This window comes from Cherax quadricarinatus, chromosome 61 (genome assembly GCF_038502225.1).
Source record: "Cherax quadricarinatus isolate ZL_2023a chromosome 61, ASM3850222v1, whole genome shotgun sequence".
In the NCBI taxonomy this organism is placed as follows: domain Eukaryota; kingdom Metazoa; phylum Arthropoda; class Malacostraca; order Decapoda; family Parastacidae; genus Cherax; species Cherax quadricarinatus.
Window position 1 is genome coordinate 1,540,778 of NC_091352.1, and position 21,753 is coordinate 1,562,530.

At 39.9% G+C, this 21,753-nt stretch overlaps 1 protein-coding gene across 6 annotated transcripts in view; it reads right to left on the reverse strand.

Moving 5' to 3' along the window:
* sgg (shaggy) overlaps positions 1-21,753 on the reverse strand; it is a 91,377-nt gene that overhangs the window by 464 nt on the left and 69,160 nt on the right. For all 6 annotated transcript variants that reach the window (XM_053792114.2, XM_070098114.1, XM_053792117.2 and 3 more), the window contains 2 exons: positions 5,542-5,728; positions 1-3,931 (listed from right to left, as the gene is read on the reverse strand). The exon at positions 1-3,931 is cut by the window's left edge and continues 464 nt beyond it. In XM_053792114.2, the coding sequence (XP_053648089.1) occupies positions 3,789-3,931; positions 5,542-5,728 (330 nt within the window). In that variant the 3' untranslated portion in view covers positions 1-3,788. The remainder of the gene's footprint in view (positions 3,932-5,541; positions 5,729-21,753) is intronic.

The window sequence follows — 21,753 nt, forward strand, 5'->3', positions numbered from 1 at the left end:
CATGTAATGTTTAGATATCTGCTATATTTAGGCTGAACATGATCTATCAATATCAACAAATTTTAGGATACAATTATAAGCTATTGCAACTAAAACGGTATTGCCACTTATCTCAACCATCTATGCCCTTTCCACAACATAACAATAAATACACCAACAGGAAAAACTTGAGCAATGTTAATTCATACCACAAAGGATACATTCAACACCCTCCTACTGCAGAACTGAATAAGTTTTCCCAACATGTTCCACTGTTTTCCAAGTTTGCAGTGCGATCCTTGGAGAAGTGTCGCGGCCGTGTGTCACACCATTGACAGACAGGTTGAGCACTCCACCTCAACTCTCGGGTCAACTGCTATGCCTATCACTTAAACAACAACAATAAACCGTTAGGCCCACTATTGCGGCAAAACTTATCTGTCAACAGGTAACAGCTCCTTATTGTAGTGCTTGGGTTGTCAGATCTGTTCTGCATTAAAAACCAAGAGCTCTTAAAGCTCTAATTGTCAATATCCATCTTACTGCTCTTCACTTTTTTCTGTACATGAGGTATTATATGCTAAACTTACCCTGGTATCCTCATATGCTTACAAAAGGGGAACTTGGGGTCATCAACTATGTCATACTTTTACACATGCTTACCACAACCAATTTAGACACCCAACACAGTAAACTTTATTTTCATTCAATAATCATTTCATGACAACCCACCACACATAACACGCACACACACCTGATCTTGCCATGTCCCCTCCCAGCAAAAGTTCTACCTCTATCACTACATGTTGCAGTCTATATATATATATATATACGTGTAGATATATATATATATATATATATAAGTATATATAGATATATATATATATATATATATAATATATATATATATATTACTTCTGCACAAATTGTGTTTCTTTCTATTGAGTGAACAAGCCACAAATCAAGGTGACAGATTTTCTGGCAGCAATACCCCACAAACGCCCAGCACTGCATTTTCACGTATTGATATATTCAGTGAATGTCTTTCTGATGTGGGGACTTCAATAATGGCTTGTTATTTTGCACTATGAAACGGAATATGAAACCTAATTGAAAGTCCCATCTAAAACTTAGCCAACACTGAACTTGTCCATTTTACTAAAATATTTGAAAGGAAATGATTTCGTGCCCTGGATGAGTAGCAGAATATACTAAGTGATGAGATGCCAACCATCACAATTACACACAACTTGTTCACTCAGGATATGAGATTTTTGTCATTATGTACAATTCATGCTTATTTCCCAAAATGAGTTTAAACAATATATAAATCTTAAAATCCCATGTCCTGTATAAACAAGACTGAAGGAATGTGACTGCTGGCTCTTGAATATATATATATATATATATATTAGCCCCTCCTGCTTCACTTCACTTGCCCTAGGCCCTAAATGATCTGTGTGAGAGTCTGGCGCACAACACCAATGCCTCAAGCACTCCTGGGCCCCACTTAATTTATTCCTGATTACCCTTGATCAAAAAAAATTACAATGCAAATGATTTGTCTGTGAAATGTGTATATCCCAATTATAAAATAAACACAACATTCAAAATCAGATATTGTGTAACCAAAATTTACAGTAAACGGGCCTGAGACATCGAGGTATTGGTGGGCTTGTTGCCCTTAAAACATGGATGCAAAGAAATTTTTCACTGAGCTGTGTGACTAAAAAACGATAAGATTTTGCAATTAAACAAATCTGACTGGGAGAATGGACAGTCTCACTGGAGGAAGTGTAAAGCTTTCAATTAAGCTTTATTAACTTTTGATTTGATTAAAATAAGGCTTTACTTCCTACTCTGCAATATATAGAAATGAACCTTGTCAATATTTTAAAGTTCATCTGCTGATACGGTCTGTGTATTCAATATTCAAGAGACAAGAAGGGTAATACCCTTTTTGTACCTACCATAGCAATACCAATCATATTATTAGAGTAATAAAACTATGATATCATCCATGCTATGAGAAAAAAATAGCAACCAGGCTGTTTACTTATTTTGTCTCCCACTGCATCATAATAAATGAGAAACATGAATGAGCAAATGCTTTAAAAGAGTAATTACAAGCCCTGGACAGTAGTTCAATGAGGTTCAAGTGATTTCTTCCGGTTGTGGATACTGAAAATGAACCTTATTGTAGTACGACCTTCTAAAGCTCCTAATCACTGATGGTATAACTAGGCTTCCATGCAAGTGTCACTGGTTGGATGGTATCTGACAACACCACCAGGGGGATGGGGGATGGGAAGGGTGTAGTTTACTGAGTTAGCATTGTCGTCTTCCTGCTCAACCACTTACACAATAGGGTTAATTAGAAAGAAAGGAAAGAACAAATATGATACACCTGACACCTCTCCACCAGCAATCAATGAGTACAGAGGATCATACAGGATTCATGGAACAGCAGCATCCATTCAAATACTGTGATGAACTACAAAGTGGCCTGGAGCCCTGGTCATCTGCAGAGACCGCTTTAAGAACTGTCTATGTATAAATTGTACTTGTGATGGCAAAGTGAAAATGAACACTATATACAGAAGAGGAATTCCAACATTAAAATGCTAGACAAGCAACAGACTGCTTGTCATTCCTATAAGTTCATCAGCCTATTCTGAGGGACAGTACACAAACCTCATCGTTTAGACTTCCATGCATGCAGTGCAAGCATGATGTCCAGTCCTAGCCTATACTGCCATGAGCTGTACAACCTTTTGCTGTAACAGGGCTGGATGACAAGAAATGATCCACACTATGATGGCTATAGTTCATATAATATGGTAATAAGCCTTACCTCGCCCTCTACTGGTGATGGAATAGTGTGGTGGTGTATGTGCTGTCTAGGGACCAGTGAAGCCCAGGCTGGCCTTATAATAATAATAATAATATGATAATAATAATAATAATTATAACTGGATTTTTTTTTTTGCAATTCCAGGGACACTGACGCTACATGGGAAGCTGGTGTCCCTGGCAGAAGAGCAGGAACAAAGTGAGCCCAGGGCGGGCAAACAGAGGTGATACTACAAGTAACATTGGCACTAACTCAGTGTGACACACCAACAACTCACAACTCATCACTAGCACTGGCTTGGGGTGAACTAGCTGCTGCAGGTGAGAAGGTAAGGGGACAGCAGGGGAGGTGGGAGGCAGCAGAATACCAAGAGGGAGCACATTGCTGTTGGTCAAACTATACACCTCGTCAAGAGCATACAGACTCCCATGCAACAGTGGCCTACAAAACTTGGTGCAGACATGATGGACCTAACTATGATAGTCCAAGACAAATACAACGCATCCGAGGCTGATTCCACTGCTGGGCGAGGGGTTGGGTGCTCGCAGGACCCCGTGAGCAGTAGCTACCACGCATGCAGTGGGCACCCGGGGCACCCGAGGGCTAGCCGTCAGCACCAAGCTCCTGCCTCAAGGTCGAGGACACCTGGGCCCAGCCACACATGCACAACAGTGTATGCAATAACAAGCAAACGGTGTGGCTGCTAGGTGCCTCAAGCCTGGGGAGTCATTCACTAGTATTATTCAATGTATTTACACTTTACACATCATGAGGGCCGCACGTTTGACAGCCAGACTGCAGCTTGAGGTACAGCTATCCACCCAAGAAGACAGGCCTCCAAGCCCCTTCAGCCAGGCCTTTTCTACATTGGAGCAGTCAACGGAATGGCACAAGGGGGCAGGGAAGCAGTTGGGGAGGCTGCAGGGGTGGCTGGCTGAGCTGTCAGCATTCTAACTCAGTTTTCATTGACAGCAGCAGCTGCAGCACCCTCCGAAGAGTCCACGGCAGAGGAGCCGCCTCCGGTGCTACTGTTAGCTGGTTCCCCACGATAATGTGGAGGAATCAGTTTGTTGTTCAACTCGGGTTGGATCTTGATTTCTGAAATATATCAATAATATTTAATACCAAAAGTTAATTTCACAATATTCCTTACATTTACAAGAAGCTATGAAAAAATCTATAAAACAGACCAGGGGATGATGTTTTGAGGGGCTTTACCCATCCTCAGGAAAACTAACAAAAATACAAAATTTCTGAAACTTTGAAGACAATTTCAAGCTACTTTTTGTCCAGGAACCAACCAAAATTCTCTCTTATTTCAGAAGTATGCCTTCCATTCTATCAAATGATATCAAGAAACAGCCAATAAAACCATCCATGAGAATATCTCAATTCTCCTTTTTAAACTAAGACACATGGTCAGATTTTTGCTTTTCCTATCATGCACTGCATAAGGCAGAATTGGTTTTATGCTGTGCATGCTCACCACAGACCCATTCCCTAACATCTAGGCCAAAATTTACTGCTCACAATTGATCTGAGTGAACTGAGCTCATGATGTAGATCTCCAAGAGACCCTGGCATCAATAACACAAATCTCAGTGATGACAGCAAAAGGGTTAAGCAAAGCTTCCTCAAATATGCTGCGAGTGGTATATTTTGGCTTAGACATGAGAGAATGGGTCTGTGTGGCGAGTGTGCACAATATGAACAAATAAGTCCTGCCTCATGTGGTACATGATGGGAAAAGCAAAACTGACCATGTGTATGGTTTATAGTAGTAACCCCGAGGTGTTTTGTGGGATGTTTTATAGTTTCACTGACTGTGTATTGGAATTAACTGATGAAATGGAAGACATACTGGTGAAAGAGATGATTTTGGTCAGTTTAGACTGGAAGTAGCTCGATATAGGGCTGAAAGTGGTGGAAATATTTGATTCTTGATTTCCTTGAGGAAGGGTAGACCCCCCCCCCCCAGTGTGTTTTATGGGTTTTACCAGGGCTGCTTCAATTATTGGGAAGGCCAAAACCATAACCAATTATTCTTGGTTGTTTTATTAATCCAAGAAGCAGCATAAAACTTTGATTCTTTTATGTGAAAACAGATTCAAAATGGAGGGCAAGTTTATATAGGAGAGGCCTGGCAATGTGATTCATGAACAGAAGGAAGGTTGCATTAGTGGCTGGAATACTACAATGTTACTCTGGATTGTTTTTAAATTGGAATTCTGTGTAAAACTGGCCAAATTACTATCTTCTCTGCACATTATACCAAGTTTTGATGGTTGAAGGGGCAGTTTTTTTTGTGCTCAACTGACAGAAGAGAAGTCATACACTTGTGAAATATCAAGGAATTGGCTTAAAATGGGCAAAACTGCCAATGTGAAAATTGCACCCAAGCCATCAAATCTGTACCTATGTAATTCTGTAAGTTTTCTATCAAATTCTGCATTTTTGGTATCATTGCCTTTAGAAAAAGAATTCTCTACTATTCAAGACTTTGTTATTTAAATCATGAGTTGGCATTTTTAATTTCAGGGGTTGTGGCAATGAAAGGTTTACTGGCATTACTCAATACAAACCTACTAGTCTCAATAATAAATATATAACATTATTTGTATTGTAAAATCATGTAATAAATGAAGAGAATAAATTCTTAATTGAAGGAGAGCAGGAAGGGAGAAGCTAAGTAAGTACATAGTGGCTACCTTGTTCGGTGAAATTGTAGAGGGGTGGTAGTTCTCGGTTGTTGGGTAGTCTGGTGTTGGGGTCCCTGAGTTCGTCAAAGAACTTATGTGCACATGCCTGGAGTGGAGTTATGCGAGCTGAAGGCGTGTATTCTAACAGCCGAGCAACTAGGTTAATAGCATCTTCAGGCGTGCGCTGACGAAATACCTTCCAAAGGAAAGAAGGAAAATTATAATCTGTACAGATAACTGTAGTATTAATAATTAGTGAGATATAAAATTAATGCACTGTATATATGTACCTAATATGATAAAAAAATTTTAATGTCAACAGGTTACCAAAGAAGTTTTCTAATTTGGTCAAACGTACATATATTAGTTGAAACTTTAAGGATGCAACAGGACTGGACAAAATAAATATAGCCAAAATGGAAGACAATCATAGTGCGAAGAAAGGAGAACAAAAGGGTATGCACTAAGGCAATAAAAGTAGAGCAAAATGGAGAAAAAAAACAAATAAGAACCTGGTGACAAAAATGATAATTTCAGAAACTGAATTAAACACTTTAATATCTCTGGCAATAAAGTCTGAGTGGTAAATACAGATGGACCAAGAGTAAAAACAAAAAGAAACAGAATAGTGATATCTAGAAGGCAATGAAAGAAATAGCCCAAGAATCAAAATAATTAATAAAAATAACAGTAAACATAAATTTCGGTAAAATAGCATATACCATAACATTTTTAAGACCAACACAGCCTGCCTGACATACACAAACACTGCAAAATGTCAACCAGGGTCAAATTATCTTCGGAGACCTTGATCTCCACCTGCAGGATGCAAGACGCATAGTAAAGTCCACACTATTCACTGCAGAAATTGTCATCAATTTAGCCACCTCAATATGCATGAAACAACATCCACTTTGCACAGGAACTTAAAATAGAAAAATAAACATCACAAATATTTTTACACAAGTTGTAGTGCTGAATTATGAGAAAAAATGATAAATGGGGTAAATGATGGATAAACAAGATAAGGATATGAAAGTGAAGTAGAAGTTAGATGAAAATTAAAATTTGTTAATCAAGGGAAAGCACTAAACCCATAAGGGAAATACAGAACCTGGGAAATGAAAGGTATTCAGGTTTGATCCAAGGAAGGGGAGGATAAGTCTACTTCCTGGGATCAAGAGCCTCTCACTGACATCAAAGCTCCTCCCTTGAGGGTAGAAATACAAAACAGTCTTAACAATGAGATCGACTACCACACAAATATCAAGGCGTACATGGCCCCACACAGCCCTCCAAGTGAACTGTAGTACCTCTTAAACTTTTTATATAAATAAAGCATTTGCAAGTACATAACTGAATATAAATTTTGGAAAATGCTGACTAGAGGACACAACTTGCCCTCACTTAGCAATAACATTTAGATGACTGTATCACTCATGGGTGCACAGTCACTGGAGAGCACATGAAAAAAATGAATCGAGTTAGCAACGCAAATTTCACACCTTAATTATTTTTAGATTTACAGACCATAATATTAAGATCTTCTCCATGGGGAAGTGGAACAGAATTCTTCCTCTGCTAGACATGCATGCCGTAAGAGGCGACTAAAATGCTGGGAGCAAGGGACTAGTAACCCCTTCTCCTGTATACATTACTAAAGTTAAAAAGAGAAACCTTTCTTTTCCATTTTGGGCCACCGTGCTTCGGTGGGATACAGCCGGTGCCTTGAAAGAAAGAGGAATACGTATTAAGATCTGCAATTGTTTCACACAACGGTAGGACTGCTGGTGTGTTTTCTTTGTCTCATAAACATGTAAGATAACAGGAATATCTCGTTACTTCTACTTATATTTAGGTCACACTACACATGCTGCTACTTCTTTCAACAAACCGGTCTTATCCCACCAAGGCAGGGTGGCCCAAAAAGAAAACCAAAGTTTCTCTTTTCAAATTTAGTAATTTATACAGGAGAAGGGGTTACTAGCCCCTTGCTCCCGGCATTTTAGTCGCTTCTTATAACACACATGGCTTACGGAGGAAGAATTCTGTTCCACTTCCCCATGGAGATAAGAGGAAATAAACAAGAACAAGAACTAGAAAGAAAATAGCAGAAAACCCAGAGGGGTGTGTATATATATGCTTGTACATGTATGTGTAGTGTGACCTAAGTGTAAGTAGAAGTAGCAAAGCGTACCTGAAACCTTGCATGTTCATGAAACAGAAAAAAGACACCAGCAATCCTACCATCATAAAACAATTACAGGTTTCCATTTTACACTTGCTTGGCCGAACAATTGTTAGACAGCAACCTGGGCAGCTGCTGTCTACCAACCTACTACCTAAAACACTACACATTCATATACACATACAAGTATACACACCCATCTGAGTTTTCCTCTATTTTCTTGATAGTTATTATTCTTACTTATTTCCTTTATTAATCTCCATGGAGAAGTAAAAAAGAACCCTGGCTCCATAAACCATGCATGTCATAAGAGGCAACTAAAATGCAGAGAGCAAGGGGCTAGTAACCCCCTTTCTTCTGCATAACTTATTAAATGTAAAAAGAAGATAAACTACTTTTTTTTTAGGGTCACCCTACACTGGTGAGAGACAGCCAGTATGTTTAAAAAAATTTAAGATCTTTCTTGGCTAACCAAATTTTTGAATGGCCAAGATACAAGCAAATACTGCAGTGTGTTGTCGCTTTGTAAGTTTACTGTCTTGCCACCCTTAAATAGAGAGAGAGCCATTTTGCAAAGAGCAATTTATATGTACATATTCCAATTGCCTAGCTTTGCTCTTGTGTACATCTCCAGTAAATGTATTCCTACCATAGTAATTGAACCACTATAACAAATGTATAAGGGATAGCACTTGTATATCATTATTTTTTTTTATTATCACACTGGCCGATTCCCACCAAGGCAGGGTGGCCCGAAAAAGAAAAACTTTCACCATCATTCACTCCATCACTGTCTTGCCAGAAGGGTGCTTTACACTACAGTTTTTAAACTGCAACATTAACACCCCTCCTTCAGAGTGCAGGCACTGTACTTCCCATCTCCAGGACTCAAGTCCGGCCTGCCGGTTTCCCTGAACCCCTTCATAAATGTTACTTTGCTCACACTCCAACAGCACATCAAGTATTAAAAACCATTTGTCTCCATTCACTCCTATCAAACACGCTCACGCATGCCTGCTGGAAGTCCAAGCCCCTTGCACACAAAACCTCCTTTACCCCCTCTCTCCAACCTTTCCTAGGCCGACCCCTACCCCGCCTTCCTTCCACTACAGACTGATACACTCTTGAAGTCATTCTGTTTCGCTCCATTCTCTCTACATGTCCGAACCACCTCAACAACCCTTCCTCAGCCCTCTGGACAACAGTTTTGGTAATCCCGCACCTCCTCCTAACTTCCAAACTACGAATTCTCTGCATTATATTCACACCACACATTGCCCTCAGACATGACATCTCCACTGCCTCCAGCCTTCTCCTCGCTACAACATTCATCACCCATGCTTCACACCCATATAAGAGCGTTGGTAAAACTATACTCTCATACATTCCCCTCTTTGCCTCCAAGGACAAAGTTCTTTGTCTCCACAGACTCCTAAGTGCACCACTCACTCTTTTCCCCTCATCAATTCTATGATTCACCTCATCTTTCATAGACCCATCCGCTGACACGTCCACTCCCAAATATCTGAATACATTCACCTCCTCCATACTCTCTCCCTCCAATCTGATATTCAATCTTTCATCACCTAATCTTTTTGTTATCCTCATAACCTTACTCTTTCCTGTATTCACCTTTAATTTTCTTCTTTTGCACACCCTACCAAATTCATCCACCAATCTCTGCAACTTCTCTTCAGAATCTCCCAAGAGCACAGTGTCATCAGCAAAGAGCAGCTGTGACAACTCCCACTTTGTGTGTGATTCTTTAACTTTTAACTCCACGCCTCTTGCCAAGACCCTCGCATTTACTTCTCTTACAACCCCATCTATAAATATATTAAACAACCACGGTGACATCACACATCCTTGTCTAAGGCCTACTTTTACTGGGAAAAAATTTCCCTCTTTCCTACATACTCTAACTTGAGCCTCACTATCCTCATAAAAACTCTTCACTGCTTTCAGTAACCTACCTCCTACACCATACACTTGCAACATCTGCCACATTGCCCCCCTATCCACCCTGTCATACGCCTTTTCCAAATCCATAAATGCCACAAAGACCTCTTTAGCCTTATCTAAATACTGTTCACTTATATGTTTCACTGTAAACACCTGGTCCACACACCCCCTACCTTTCCTAAAGCCTCCTTGTTCATCTGCTATCCTATTCTCCGTCTTACTCTTAATTCTTTCAATAATAACTCTACCATACACTTTACCAGGTATACTCAGCAGACTTATCCCCCTATAATTTTTGCACTCTCTTTTATCCCCTTCGCCTTTATACAAAGGAACTATGCATGCTCTCTGCCAATCCCTAGGTACCTTACCCTCTCCCATACATTTATTAAATAATTGCACCAACCACTCCAAAACTATATCCCCACCTGCTTTTAACATTTCTATCTTTATCCCATCAATCCCGGCTGCCTTACCCCCTTTCATTTTACCTACTGCCTCACGAACTTCCCCCACACTCACAACTGGCTCTTCCTCACTCCTACAAGATGTTATTCCTCCTTGTCCTATACATGAAATCACAGCTTCCCTATCTTCATCAACATTTAACAATTCCTCAAAATATTCCCTCCATCTTCCCAATACCTCTAACTCTCCATTTAATAACTCTCCTCTCCTATTTTTAACTGACAAATCCATTTGTTCTCTAGGCTTTCTTAACTTGTTAATCTCACTCTAAAACTTTTTCTTATTTTCAACAAAATTTGTTGATAACATCTCACCCACTCTCATTTGCTCTCTTTTTACATTGCTTCACCACTCTCTTAACCTCTCTCTTTTTCTCCATATACTCTTCCCTCCTTGCATCACTACTACTTTGTAAAAACTTCTCATATGCTAACTTCTTCTCCCTTACTACTCTCTTTACATCATCATTCCACCAATCGCTCCTCTTCCCTCCCGCACCCACTTTCCTGTAACCACAAACTTCTGCTGAACACTCTAACACTACATTTTTAAACCTACCCCATACCTCTTCGACCCCATTGCCTATGCTCTCATTAGCCCATCTATCCTCCAATAGCTGTTTATATCTTACCCTAACTGCCTCCTCTTTTAGTTTATAAACCTTCACCTCTCTCTTCCCTGATACTTCTATTCTCCTTGTATCCCATCTACCTTTTACTCTCAGTGTAGCTACAACTAGAAAGTGATCTGATATATCTGTGGCCCCTCTATAAACATGTACATCCTGAAGTCTACTCAACAGCCTTTTATCTACCAATACATAATCCAACAAACTACTACTGTCATTTTGCCCTGCATCATATCTTGTATACTTATTTATCCTCTTTTTCTTAAAATATGTATTACCTATAACTAAACCCCTTTCTATACAAAGTTCAATCAAAGGGCTCCCATTACCATTTACACCTGGCACCCCAAACTTACCTACCACACCCTCTCTAAAAGTTTCTCCTACTTTAGCATTCAGGTCCCCTACCACAATTACTCTCTCACTTGGTTCAAAGGCTCCTATACATTCACTTAACATCTCCCAAAATCTCTCTCTCTCCTGTGCATTCCTCTCTTCTCCAGGTGCATACACGCTTATTATGACCCACTTCTCGCATCCAACCTTTACTTTAATGCACATAATTCTTGAATTTACACATTCATATTCTCTTGTCTCCTTCCATAACTGATCATTCAACATTACTGCTACCCCTTCCTTTGCTCTAACTCTCTCAGGTACTCCAGATTTAATCCCATTTATTTCCCCCCACTGAAACTCCCCTACCCCCTTCAGCTTTGTTTCACTTAGGGCCAGGACATCCAACTTCTTTTCATTCATAACATCAGCAATCATCTGTTTCTTGTCATCCGCACTACATCCACGCACATTTAAGCATCCCAGTTTTATAAAGTTTTTCTTCTTCTCTTTTTTAGTAAATGTCTACAGGAGAAGGGGTTACTAGCCCATTGCTCCCGGCATTTTAGTCGCCTCATACGACACGCATGGCTTACGAAGGAAAGATTCTTTTCCACTTCCCCATGGACAATAGAAGAAATAAAGAAGAACAAGATTATTATTATAATCAAAAAGAAGCGCTAAGCCACAAGGACTATACAGCGCTGCAGGGCAGGAAGGAAGTGAGGGCATCAGGTGGCAAAAGGGAGATGGATGAGCAACAGGTTACGGATAACAGCGGGGCAGTGGATGGTGAAAGGGTAAAGGGCAGCAAGAGACTGAACCAGAAAGGGTTGAGGGGAGTGCGAAAAGTATCATCAGAGTTTGTGGAGTAAATCGGTCGTTGTCAAGAAGTCAATGAGAGAGTCAGGATTAAAGGAGGGTCCATCAGCAAGAAGGGAAGGTAAAGAGAGAGTAGTAGAACGAAGACGACGTTGGAGGTAAATTCTGCGTGCTCGTTGATAGAGAGGGCAGTCTAACAGAATGTGGCTAATCGATACTGGAACTTGACACTGCTCACAGAGAGGAACAGGGTGCCTCTCCATGAGATACCCATGAGTAAGACGAGTGTGGCCAATGCGAAGGCGGGAGAGAGTGGTCTCCCAACTTCGGCACTGATGACAAGAAGACGGCCAGTAACCTATGCTCGGTTTAATAGAATGAAGTTTGTTACCGAGCAGAGTTGACCAACGTTGTTGCCAACGGGTGCGAAGGTGGGTAGCTATTGCAGCAAAATAGTCCAGAAATGGAACACCTCGATAGGAAATTGGTAGGTCATATACTGCTGACCGCGCAGCAGTGTCTGCCTGTTCATTGCCCTGTACGTCGACATGACCAGGGACCCAACAAAAAACAATATCTTTATGTTTGGTAGAGATACGGCGTAGCCAAAGTTGGATACGGAGAACTAGGGGATGAGATGTATCAAATTTTCGTATAGCCTGTAGAGCACTAAGGGAGTCTGAGACTACTACAAATGATGACACAGGCATAGATGCAATACGAATAAGTGCTGCAAGAATGGCATACAGTTCAGCAGTAAAAATGCTAGCTGAAGATAGTAAATGCCCTCGTACGACGCTGTCCGGAAACACTGCTGCGAATCCGACGCCGTCTGAAGACTTAGAGCCATCTGTGTACACAGCGGTGGCATGAGAATGGGAGTGGAAGTGATCAAGAAAAAGAGAGCGGGAAGCCACCGTAGGCAGTTGAGCTTTCGAGCAAGGGAGTGAGAAAGAACAGACCCGAACAGCTGGAACTTCCCAGGGGGGCAGGGAAAAGTGAGATGCTACATGAACATATAAAGGTGGTAACTGAAGGGAAGACAAGAGTGAATGTAGGCGAAGAGAAAAGGGACGGAGCAAACAGGGGCGGCGAACGAATAAAGAATGTCTACTAATATCGGTGACCATTCTATAAATGGAAGGATTGTGTAGATCGTGAGAGCGTACATAGTAACGAAGGCAATGGGCATCACGGCGATCAGACAAGGATGGAACATTTGCTTCTGTATAGAGGCTCTCAACAGGGGAAGAGCGAAAAGCACCAAGGCACAAACGTAAGCCTTGGTGATGGATAGAGTTAAGGCTAGAGAGAGTAGCAGGAGAGGCCGCGGAATAAATCTGGTCACCATAATCGAGTTTCGATAAAACGAGGGCTGAATGTAGGCGAAGCAGAGTTCGACGATCAGCTCCCCAGGAAAGATGAGCAAGGGTTTTAAGAAGGTTTAGCCGGCTGTGACAAGTTGCCTTCAGAGAGGTAATGTGAGGTTTCCAGGTTAACCGACGGTCAAAGAGAAGGCCTAGAAACCTGACTGTATCACGTTCGGGGATACGGGAGCCATAGAGATACAAAGGATGATCGGAGATAACAGAGCGTCTAGTGAAAGTAATTTGGTGAGTTTTGGTACTTGAAAATTTAAACCCATGTGTGGTGGCCCAAGTGGAAACACGGTCGACCGCATGCTGGAGAGAAACTGCAATAAGGTGACAGTCAGCGCCTGCACAAGCAATAGCGAAGTCATCAACATAGAGTGATGACCAAATATTGGGTGGAAGAACAGAGGCCAAATCATTTATAGCAAGGAGAAAAAGTGTTGTGCTTAGAACACATCCCTGAGGGACACCTTCAGCTTGGACGAAGTCCGGGGAAAGAACATTATTGACTCGAACACGGAAATGTCTGTCAGTTAAAAAGTTCTTAAGGAAGGATGGTAGATTGCCTCGGAGGCCTAAGGAATGGGCCTGGGCCAAAATATTATACCTCCAAGTTGTGTCATATGCCTTCTCAAGGTCAAAAAATATGGCAATAACTGAGTGATTATTCGCAAAGGCATTACGAACATACGTATCCAAGCGTAGTAAGGGGTCTATGGTAGAACGACCCTTACGAAAGCCATATTGACTAGCGGAGAGACTGTTGTGAGTCTCTAAATACCACATTAAACGTCGATTTACGAGGCGTTCCATCACTTTGCAAACTGCACTTGTAAGAGCGATGGGGCGATAGTGGGAGGCATCATGTCCTGTAGTACCCGGTTTGCGGAAAGGGAGAACAATGGCAGATTTCCACAGCTGGGGAAGAACTCCTTGTGCCCAAATAAGATTGAAGAGGTGTAAGAGGACTACAAGGGCTGACCGATGTAAATGTTGTAACATACGAATATGAATGTCATCAGGCCCAGCTGCCGATGATCGGCAAGCTGAGAGCGTTGCCTCCAGTTCTTGAAGTGTAAAAGGCACATTATACTGTTCTTCTCCGAGAGAAGAAAAGTCCAAGGGTACTAACTCTCTGGCAGACTTTGAGGAAAGAAACGAGGGGCATAGATGGAGCCCTCGGGAAATACGGACCAGATGTGTGCCAAGTTCAATGGCAACGTCGAGAGGGTTTGCTATATCAACACCAGTGACCCGTAGAACAGGAGCCGGGTCAGGAGAGTATTTACCACTCAATTTCCTCACTTTTTTCCAGACTGCACTCATAGAAGAAGCAGAGGTGATGGTGGAAACATAGTCTCGCCAACAAGTGCGTTTAGCTTCACGGATGACACGGCGAGCGATCGCACGCTTCTGCTTAAAATCAACAAGTCTCTCAGCGGTTCTATTGTACCGGTACCTGCCCCATGCAGCACGTTTCAAACGTACTGCACGAGCACAAGCAGGAGACCACCAAGGCACGCACTTCTGAGAATGCCTGCCTGAGGTTTGGGGTATAGAATGAGAAGCTGCGGTATAAACTGATGTCGAGAAGATGTGTAGGAGCTCATCAATGGAGGATGAAGAAGGAACCTCACTAAAAGCAGTGAGGTGTGAGTAAAGATCCCAATTTGCCCGATCAAATTGCCAGCGAGGGCTACGGGAAGGTGGTGAATAGGAAGGAGAAGTAAGAATGATCGGAAAATGATCGCTGTCATGTAAGTCTGGTAGAACAGACCAGGTGAAGTCTAGTGCAAGAAGAACAAGAGCTATTTAGAAAAAGGAGAAAACCTAGATGTATGTACATATATATGCATGTGCGTGTCTGTGAAGTGTGACCAAAGTGTAAGTAGGAGTAGCAAGATATCCCTGTTATCTAGCGTGCTTATGAGACAGAAAAAGAAAACAGCAATCCTACCATCATGCAAAACAGTTACAGGTTTCTGTTTCACAGTCATCTGGCAGGACGGTAGTACTTCCCTGGGTGGTTGCTGTCTACCAACCTACTACCTACCTTGTATATCATATACTGTGAAAATGGAATGACTGAGATGGACATCATGACTGAGTGCATGGGATGTTACTTGTCATAACACACTGAACACCAATACATTTCCTACCACCAAGTTATAACTCATTACCACTTGTTTATGTATAGCAGAGGAATTCAACTCTTAAAAGAACTTAAAAGTCAGCCTGGGATCATTGAGGGTATAATTCCGAGGGCTGAGGGGTAGTTGAAGTAGTATGGATGGGTAGTGAGGATGGAGAGTGATAAGCTGACAAAGAGGATAAATAAATATGGGGGTGGAGGAAGTCATAATTGAGGTTCTGACTTTCAGTGGCTTGAGCATCTAGCATGCTCAGAAGTGGGGATGGAGGAAGAGAAGTGGGGATGTTAGTAATAGGGCAATTTCATGTCAGAAGATTCCTGAAAAGATGGCAGTTGACTGAAAAAGTGAATGTACTTTTTTCTTTAAGTCACTCTGCCTTGGCAGGAAACTGCTGTGCTGCATGCACAGTGACTGCTAGTTGCATATGTTCTTATACTCAGGATGAAGCATGCATCATGTTTTGTAAACGGACATTACACAAATATCCCAACATAAGAGAAAGGGGTTATTTGTGTATTGGCCCAGTCACGGTACTGTGCCTTTGTATTCTAAATAGACATTGACGTGTACCTCTTATTTTCTTCTTGCCAGGATAGAATCAGGATAACAGTGTATGCTATTAGCATGTAATTATGTATATACCTTGATTCTTAAACTAATTATGTTGATATTTGCATAGTAACATTAATTAAAACCCATAATTCTTATATAGTCTTTAAGTCTCTCCTTGTCTGATTCGTCCATAATTTAACTGGATTTAATACACATCTGAGTTACTTTTTTTCTTTCCCGGGTTACCCTGCCTTGGTGGGAAATAGCCAATGTGTTAATAAAAAATAAAAATTGAGTTACTTAAACAAGGTCAGTAAAAGATAACTACATTTTACATCATAACTGATTTTAAATAAAGACACGTACTAATATCCATTTGTTCATCAGTTTACTTTCTTATAGTGAAACCTCAAAGTTTTCCAAGAAATTATATTTTAATTTGCCTGTACTGTCTTGTTTTCCAAGAGATATCTTAATTTGCCTTTACTGTCTTTTAAGACTAATAGTCCCATTTCAACTGATTCAATTACACTTTTGTTTTATAGTCAGCACCAAGTAGTAGTCTATCTCTTTTTTTTGGATTTTCATTTGCTTTCACATCAAGCAGCATGCAGGAAACTGCTCTCACTACCTTGCTCAGCTGAGCATACATGTAAGGCCGGAAGCAGCTAAATGTACTTTCACAAGGAATAAGAATTAGTACAGATGCAACATTTGATAAATACTGGAGAAACAAAGTTTCTCTCAGCATAAAATAATATACTATACCATAATAAAGGACTAAATAGTATGAACCTTATTTTAAAACATTTTACTACATGAACTACTGCCATGTTTTGTCTTCAAATTAAGAGAATTTCTTACACTAGCATTAACTAATGCTGTTTTCATAGACCAAATATCATACACAGAGAATACCAATCACAAAGTGTCATCACAGTATGCGTCATAATTCAAGCATTAACATTAAACACGTCACTACGGTGGTTAACATTTTCCACGAGAGACAAAACCAAAACTATTTTTTAGAAATTGTATAGTGCTAGAATAATTACTGAAATACATGAGTGTTTCCTTCTTTGGGTCACCCTGACCTGGCAAGAGAGAGCACTTGAGGTAAAAAAATTAACATATAACCCCTATGGGTTTAGCATTTTTGGTGAAATTTGATCTAAAGAAGAGAAAGATTGCTCCAGTTTAGAGAAAAACATAAAGAACATGAGTTCTTGAGCTGAACTTGAGTTCTGGAGGTGTAAGGTAAAGTGCCTGCACTCTGAAAGATAGATGAGGATGCCAAGGTTCAGATCATTTGAGTCATGATGTTCAGGCACTCCTGGTACAATGGTTATTGAATAATGTTAAATGTGTTTCCTTGTTATTGTCTACATTAGTTGGAAACAACTTGTATAGAAAAAAAAAAATAAGAAACCTCTTTATGCTATACAGACAAATAATTATGGTACTGTAATAAAAAATTACATTTTATTTTTATATAGCCAGACTTGAGTCCTGGAAATGGGAAGTACAATGCCTGCACTCTAAAGGAGGGTTTCAGGATATTAGCAGTTTGGAGGGATATGTTGTGTATCTTTATACGTATATGCTTCTAAACTGTTGTGTTCTGAGCACCTCTGCAAAAACAGTGATTATGTGTGAGTGAGGTGAAAGTGTTGAATGATGATGAAAGTATTTTCTTTTTGGGGATTTTTCTTTCTTTTTGGGTCACCCTGCCTCGGTGGGAGACGACCAACTTGTTAAAAAAAAAAAAAAAATCAGTAAAATAATAAAAAACAAAAATCTAGTACTATATTCTTTTTGCCAGCAACTTGGGTCTACTGATAATAAAACCAATTACCTTTTACTACACAGTAAGATTAGCTCATGTGAGTACATCTTATTCCCTTAAATATTTTGGTAAGCATAAACATTTGTACTTGTGTGAATAAAGACCTGACAGGTCTGACTTTTTTTTTTTTTATCTATTCAAGTGTTGAATGATGGTGAAAGTATTTTCTTTTGAGGGATTTTCTTTCTTTTTTGGGTCACCCTGCCTCGGTGGGAGACTGCCGACTTGTTAAAAAAAAAAAATTGCAATTCTTTCCTCTAGGGCAGAGAGAGAGGAGGAGGAAGCAAGAAGGAAGTGGAGATAGTAGTGGAGACTAGTTGATGACCCAAGTTGTCATAAAATTTCTTTCTCCTATATGCGGGTTATTTGTGTACTGTTCCAGTCATGGTACTGTGCCTTTGTGTTCAGGCCATAAGGGATACCACAGGTAGAATCTTCATAACATTTCAGTCATTAAATCTCTGCTTATTGAGGTGCTACAAAGGGTTTTCCCAAAAGTAAATATTCATCTGCTGAGTCTCTCAAAACCTTCCAGTGCTGAGGAGGACTACATTAACAACCGAAATCTTACTTGGAAACATGACATTCTTATGTGGCTTTCATACAAGTGAAGGTCTTTCTGCTATAAGAACCAAAACATGATAGATGTTTGAAGACCACCACTTCAAACCTACACACACTCAGCAATAACAATGAGCATAGAAAATACTCCACTTGCTGACTCTCTAGCCTTACCAATGAGTTTATTCAGAATAACTACGTGTATTATAATACTCATGAATGAAGCAATAAAACTGTAGGAGTCATACAGCACCTGGGGAAAGGGAAGTAATTAGGTTTGATCCAAAGAAGGGAAGGATAGCTCCTTGAATAAGAATAAACACAAAAGTTTCATACAGCCTGTATACAAATGAAAAAATTACTGAAAAATATATTTCTTAATTGATATTAAGGTTTAGAAACTGGTCCCATAGGAGAAAACATAAGTACCAGTACATAGTTCTTTAAATTATGACTTTGTAAAATCTTCAAATTTCTTACATGGGGAAAAAAACTGAAACTAATTGGTAAAATAGAACTCTAAAAGGCAATAAGAAATATTAGAAAATGTTGTAAACAGGCAATAAAATTTAGCAGTCAAATGGTCAGTTAAACTTGAACAAAAACGAGAACCTTGCAAAATAATTTGTTTCCCAGTAAATACTACTATCCAAACACAACACAGTGATCACTCTCTTAGCCAGCATTCTATCATTCTAAATCACTGTCCTTCTGATTTCCTAATATAGATCCCAAAACAGTAAACCAGCCAGATGGTGGTAAAATATGGTTAAAAAGAAAAAGGACAAAAATGTGATCATACTCAGCAGCCATCTTTATGGTTTAGTGTTGGTATTTACAACAAAAAAATTCTTATAGACTAAAAATCAAATACAGTATTTATTAACAGCAAAGAATTATTCGCCTCCAAAATTATCATATTCTTTGCTGCAAGCAAACAAATTGAAGGTTTTTATTAATTTAATCAATTACTTTTCTTCATCTGTATCCAAAAAAATATCTGAGAGTAAAGTGGACGAGTCTATAAATGGTAAAAAAAAAAAAAAATCATACCTCAATGGCCATCTCCTGCCAAGGCAGGGTGACCCAAAGAAGAAAATACATTCACCATCATTCATGCAATCGCTGTCTTTCCAGAAGTGCTGACATCACCCTTCAGATTACTTTTCAAATGCAATGGCTAGATATTGTGTGCAAGAGCAAGGATGGATATAATGTGTTGAAACTGGCTAGCATATGGTGTATATTATAACGTGTGGTGAATGGTGTGTATTATAGTGTATAATATCAGAAAGTTGAGAATGCATGTTTCTTGGCATCTTAATTAAGATTCTGAAGCTTCAGGAGTAGTTGTGCTAGGAAAATACTGGAGACATGCAAATAATGTAGCAGGCTTCCGATGATGCAGATTACATGTAGTTCACTCAGCAGAGGAACAGAAGGCTGTATCTGTGAGGTTGACTTCCATCTTAGGGACTTGCAACCAAGGCTGTGTATTAAAAATAAAAAGATTGTGGGGGATACCTTAATTAATTGAGGATACAACTACCAGTAGCCCATTCAAGGCTAAACTGCAATCTTACAGTCATTAAAATTAGCTACAAGTTTATTTGAATTTGTAATGCTGACAAAACTGGAATGTACTGGATAAATTTGGCATATAACACTTAGTTCTGAAGAATTTGGCTAATAACACCTTGGCTAGTAGAGTAAATTAATGTCTATCACAGGACCAAGTGTAATCAAAACTTGAGCACTGAAGAATGTAATTAATAATCTACCTATACACTACTACAATTCAACAAATACCTGGTTTAATAAGGTCTTATTCAAATTGATTCTAGAAGAAATTTTGTAAAGAGAACAGTTCGTCAAACCACAGTGTGGGTGGGGCTTGAACTTGCGGCAGGCGAGTCTTAAAACTCCAGGCCTGCGCTGGCTTGAAGGCTCACTTGCCGTGAGTTTAAGCCCCACCCATACTGAGCTTTGTTTACAATCGTGTCATGATTTCATGAGTCAGAATAGTGAAACTAAGGCATTGTTATTGCTATTTTTAGTAAGCTGCATAAAGACATTTGCTTCTTGTATTCAAATAAATAAATGTAGAAGTCAAGAATACAGTGGCACCCAGAGTTTCGAACAGCTCCCAACTTGAACAATTATGTAAGATAATTCTTCAAGGAAGAATATGTAATATATAATATATATATATATATATTTTTTTTTTTTTAAACAAGTCGGTCGCCTCCCACCGAGGCAGGGTGACCCAAAAAAAAGAAAGAAAATCCCCAAAAAGAAAATACTTTCATCATCATTCAACACTTTCACCACACTCACACATTATCACTGCTTTTGCAGAGGTGCTCAGAATATAACAGTTTAGAAGCATATACGTATAGAGATACACAACATATCCCTCCAAACTGCCAATATCCCAAACCCCTCCTTTAAAGTGCAGGCATTGTACTTCCCATTTCCAGGACTCAAGTCCGACTATATGAAAATAACCGGTTTCCCTGAATCCCTTCACTAAATATTACCCTGCTCACACTCCAACAGATCGTCAGGTCCCAAGTATCATTCGTCTCCATTCACTCCTATCTAACACGCTCATGCACGCTTGCTGGAAGTCCAAGCCCCTCACCCACAAAACCTCCTTTACCCCCTCTTTCCAACCCTTTCGAGGACGACCCCTACCCCTCTTTCCTTCCCCTATAGATTTATATGCTTTCCATGTCATTCTACTTTGATCCATTCTCTCTAAATGACCAAACCACCTCAACAACCCCTCTTCTGCCCTCTGACTAATGCTTTTATTAACTCCACACCTTCTCCTAATTTCCACACTCTGAATTTCCTGCATAATATTTACACCACACATTGCCCTTAGACAGGACATCTCCACTGCCTCCAACCGTCTCCTCGCTGCTGCATTTACCACCCAAGCTTCACATCCATATAAGAGTGTTGGTACTACTATACTTTCATACATTCCCTTCTTTGCCTCCATAGATAACGTTTTTTGACTCCACATATACCTCAACGCACCACTCACCTTTTTTCCCTCATCAATTCTATGATTAACCTCATCCTTCATAAATCCATCCGCCGACACGTCAACTCCCAAGTATCTGAAAACATTCACTTCTTCCATACTCCTCCTCCCCAATTTGATATCCAATTTTTCTTTATCTAAATCATTTGATACCCTCATCACCTTACTCTTTTCTATGTTCACTTTCAACTTTCTACCTTTACACACATTCTCAAACTCATCCACTAACCTTTGCAATTTTTCTTTAGAATCTCCCATAAGCACAGTATCATCAGCA